The sequence below is a fragment of the Melampsora larici-populina genome (genome assembly GCF_000204055.1).
Source record: "Melampsora larici-populina 98AG31 unplaced genomic scaffold MELLAscaffold_222, whole genome shotgun sequence".
Lineage (NCBI taxonomy): Eukaryota > Fungi > Basidiomycota > Pucciniomycetes > Pucciniales > Melampsoraceae > Melampsora > Melampsora laricis-populina.
The window spans coordinates 1-4,886 of record NW_006768979.1 but is presented as its reverse complement, the minus strand read 5'-3'; the positions used below and the strand labels follow the sequence as shown (position 1 = coordinate 4,886).

General features: G+C 36.7%; 1 protein-coding gene across 1 annotated transcript; it reads right to left on the bottom strand.

Moving 5' to 3' along the window:
- Positions 1 to 3,715: 3,715 nt before the first annotated feature.
- Positions 3,716 to 4,790, bottom strand: MELLADRAFT_114546 (uncharacterized protein; the record flags this gene model as incomplete). The annotated part of the gene is made up of 3 exons (XM_007419507.1): positions 3,716 to 3,765; positions 4,255 to 4,356; positions 4,433 to 4,790. The coding sequence occupies 3 exons, from the start codon at positions 4,788 to 4,790 to the stop codon at positions 3,716 to 3,718; spliced, it is 510 nt and encodes a 169-aa protein (XP_007419569.1).
- Positions 4,791 to 4,886: the final 96 nt, after the last annotated feature.

The window sequence follows — 4,886 nt, the reverse complement described above, 5'->3', positions numbered from 1 at the left end:
AGAATGGACACGCCAAGTCCTGATATTTTTGAAAGGATTCAAAAAAGGAGTCTCGTTTTCAAAACCCACCAGTGTAATTTAATAGGATCCCAAATGAATGCAAAACAGGAAGAAAACTGGCATAAAATTGTCAGGGGTGGAACAAGTATTGATTTCCCACTCATCGTTAGGGTTTAACTCATGATATGAACATGAGGAAGAGCTCACACACAGCAGCTAGGCCCTCTGTCTCCAGGATTAAGAGTGTCCAGTGACAAAAGACAAGAGGAGAATTGTCAGGTCAAAGGGGTGTCAAGGTTAGGTCTGCTAGCTCAACCACAAACCAACCAGACTCTTGCTACCAGTACATATAGTGTGAGATGTAGACCAGTCGTAATATCTTCAAGATGTATTGTGCAAGTTCTTTTTGAATGTTCTGTGAACATCTGGTAATTGTCTGATGAAGGCCTTGAGCATGTTTAATGAAAGATTCAGAAGGTTCCCCTTGTTTAAGTTGTAACTTGCTCAATTGTTTTTTGACTTTGGCAACCCAATATTTGGGCAAGGTTCCAATGGCAAACAAATCCATGACTTCAGACCATGATTTGCCTCCTAGATCAGGTTTAGAAGATTGAAACCATGCCAATGCCTGTTGATCAATTAATAAAGATCCTAAAAGCTTCAACCTTTCCTTGTCATTATTCAGATCTTTGACATCAAAGTACTGCTCTACCAACCACTGCCAGCAAAAAAGCTTGTTTGGCTTGCCATAAGGACCTTTGAACTTTGGTACCTCTACTAACCTGATCTTACTCACAGACACCATTGAACTAGAGTCATTGCTATGACTATCGGATGGGTCATCTGGCTGATCCTGAGTAGTTGTGATTACCGCTGATCATGGAGGTGGCAGGGCTCGCAACTTTGGAGATAAAGCTGGTAGTTCTACCTGTGCAGTTACCAGCGGAACCCAGCGTACAGCAGGAGTTGACTGAGCCCATGTTTAACTCCATGGCATAGGCTTAGCTGTCTGAGTCATTGGTAGGCTTTGCTCTAGTGATTCTGAATGATAAACTGGTGGTGACAGTGTAAGATTCAAAGTGGGTTGCAAAACAAAGTTAATCACGGGTGGTAAGTTTTGATCAACCAAAACCAAGACTACTAGGTCAACAATCAGAGATGGCAAGGTTTGACCTTGATCCAAATAATTTAAGAACAGATTGTTTGAATTGCTTGATTGAAAACTAGTGTTACCCGCTTGTGCTTGTGCCATCTGGTGTTCTTGAGCTAATTCATGAACCAAATACTTCAGAGCTTCAATTTGATTGCAATGTCTTGCAAGGATTTCATTGCGCTCCTGAGCCTCCTGAAGTTGTTGGTGTAAGGACTCATCTACTGTTCACTGGCAGGCCAGTGCGCCTCATGTCTTCAAAATGTTTTCAACATAATTTCAATCTGTCTTCAAAATAACATATGTTTGCTTTCAAGATGTTATGGGTCAGTTACTGACAAAATATTTCATACCACCAAAATTGAGATGATGTCATACAGCAGCATAAATCTGTGCAAAACTGCTCCTGTGTTTCCCCGCCAAGAACATATAATCTATTAACCTTTGTGATGTAAATTGACTGAGTTATTGAGGTTTGAAAAAAATAACGGATAAAAAATACTATTTTTGTACTATACTCAGGACTAAAATCAGGGTAGTTTCAAAACTCTATCAATATACATATAATCTTAATTGAATATTCTTTTCTGCAACATGATTCTCCACATTTTTGTCTCCTACAGCCATCCTGTACAAGACATGTTTCCACATGTCATTGCAGATTGTACCCGAGCAGGCATGTTTTGATTTGGGGATTCCGGAAGTATATGATGAAATACATAGCACAAGTTTTTGGAGAATACCATTTACATGCACATCAATGAATTTGAGAAAAAAAATGCCATTCATTTTCTCACAATTTTCCTTAACAGCAAAGAACTTCAGAGAATCAAACCTCTGTATACAACCAGCAATTGCATATAGAAATACTGCCCATAGCGGAAGACTGCATTGGACAAAAATATGGAGAAACATATGGCAGAGGGGAATATGCAATTTGATTTGTATGTATATTGATCAAGCTAGATGAGATTTGAGATTTGAGTCTCACATATAGTACAAAAATAGTATTTTTTCTCTGTTTTTTTTTTTCAAACCTCAATAACTCATTCAATTTACATTATAAAGGTTAATAGACCATATATTCATGGTGGGGAAAAACAGGAGCAGTTGTGTACAGATTTATGAAGCTGTATGACATCATCTCAATTTGGTATTATCTAAATAACTTCTCAATTTGTGGGTGATATCCATTTGATATCCAATTCAAAACAGATTCAAAATATTCTCAGGTTTCTGGGATGCACTGGCCTGCCAGTGACCTGTGATTGGGGGCTGTGTTTGCAGCTGGTTATGACGGCTCTGCCATTGGTTGTGGTTCTCTTGGCTTTGGAGTAAAAACAAAAGCTCCTGGTGTTTGCGGAGTAGTGTGTAAGTCCACTGGTTTCCTTGGTGTATCTTCCTTGCAGACAATTGAGAGATTGTTGAACAATCTCCTTATAGCTGGTTCTTGAGACGTTAACAGGAATTGAAGATGGTAGACATGGAGTTTGCGGTACAGGCTGATCACTGGTTGATGGCAGGGTAACAATAGCTTTTCTGGATGATAGTTCGCGGTATTCTGATACTGGCGTCTCCGGAGCTTCCGGCTTCCAGTTATAACGTGGAGCTGGCAGCAGTGATGACTAGTTGTTGGCTGATTGGTTTGTTGATTTAAACAAGATTGGTGTAGGAAAGCTTTCAATTGGATTGTCAGAGTAGTTCTTGGGGAGATTATGCCAATCTGACATTCAAGAGCAGAACAAGAAAACAGCATGGCAGGATTGACAGGTTGAGTCTAATAGGATTCAATCGGAACAGGGTGTACAGCAATTTTTTGGAAATTCAAGGTTGAGACTATGAAAAAGAAAAAAAGGTTATTGTTTTGAGGGTATTGGTGAAAAGATTGTAAGGTTCCAATGAGAGAACCTTCACTAAGGATATTGGTGCATCTCAAAAGCTCAGAATCACCATTAAAACATCTCTATATTTCCAAACAGCTGGCTCCCAGTAGGAGAATCTCTTCCTAATGAGCTACCAACTAACAAAGAATCCACAAAACAAGAGTAAAAGAAATGAATTATAAGATGATGTGCTTACCTGGCTCCCAATAGGAGAATCTCCTTAAGGAGAAATGTAACTTGGGGGCCATGTCAACTAGATGACTAAACTTTGAATGACTAAACCCATAACCCATAACTAATGATGACTAACTGTGAGATATACCCTTACACTGTAGCAGACATAGAAGAAATCAAGACACAAAAGAAATACAATTCATACCCATGAGACACTGACAATGTACTTTAATATTCCAAGGCTACTAAACAAGGTCCACCTGAAATTGAATGAGCCGTACATTTTTTTGGGTCATGTTATAGAAATGCCATAGATCTTTTGGTTTGGCAACTATTTTTGGAAAAACCTGGTAAGTAGATGTCTACATCTACTACTTATACCCCTTTGTCTCAATTCTTTATTTCAGGTTCCCTTGATCTTTTTATTTCTTCAACACTCCAGGATCAGTACACTTTAAAAAACCAGCATGTCATGGGTGACAATTCATATTTGATTGAGAATTCCAGGTTACATACAACTGAAGTTTGGTTTTGATTGAGGATCATACAACACAAAATCTAAAGTGAATAAAAGAAAAATAAATAACATTTGAGAAAGTTTTACAAAAACAAATCAAAAAAAGGTGTCCATGAATGTCCTTCAATATTTAAATTCAAAGAAGAAAGACAAAAAAATCCAAAATATCAAGAAATATTTACATCAATCAACATGTTTTTAGATTTCAACTCAATTTTTCCTTCTTAAGATTCAAAAACACCAGAAGTTGACCAAAGAAACCTTCCAAGAAAAAGGTTTTGATAGAATTGATTGTGTTCTTAATCCTATTTTGATAATGTTCAATTACAATAAGGATGACAAACCAAATTGAATTGATGGCAATTTTGATTTTGGTTTTGGAGAGTTTGCATATGAAGAAAACGAAGAAAAAGGCTGATAAAGTTGTGAATAACCAAAATGATTTTTGATCTAAAAGAAAAGTATTTCTCAGTATCTAGAATTTCAGAAATCCTATGCTAATGGATTGGAATTTGAAGGACTTTACAAACCATTTGTTAAATCTTGAGTTGTTAGAATTGTTGTTTGGTTTTGTAAAGTTTGTTTTTGTATAGCTTTATCAGAAGCAAAAGTATAATTCAAAGAACAGGATCCTAAGCAAGAAAAAAGACATCAATAAGTGGATTTCAACAAAGAATGCAGGATGAATGAACAAAAATGAACAATCACCTTGAAGTATGTAAGGATCATCATCATGTCTCCAACCTTCACAATCAAACTGAACCTGATCATCCTCAAGTAAAACCTTTTCTTCTAAATCATCCAAATTTGTATAAAGAGCAAAACAAGTCCAATGAGAGTTTTGATTAAATTCTGTCTGGTTTGGATTTCCTTGATGATCTTGTAAATGAATCTCTTTCTTTCTTGTACATTCAACCCTTTCAAATCCATATTCATCACAAAATTCACCTAAACAATTTAACTGGTATCTAGGATGAATTCTACGAAAGTTTGTAATTTCATCTTCTTGAAATTCAATAAACTCAATCGTAGAAAATAAACTCCTTTTATGATGAGAGAAAGCCATGAGAAGAAGAAAGAGTCTTAAAACAAAGTCTTTGATTCTCGTTGAAAGGATTTACCAACAGAAATCGAGAAATGTATGGAAGTCAAGCGGAGACTG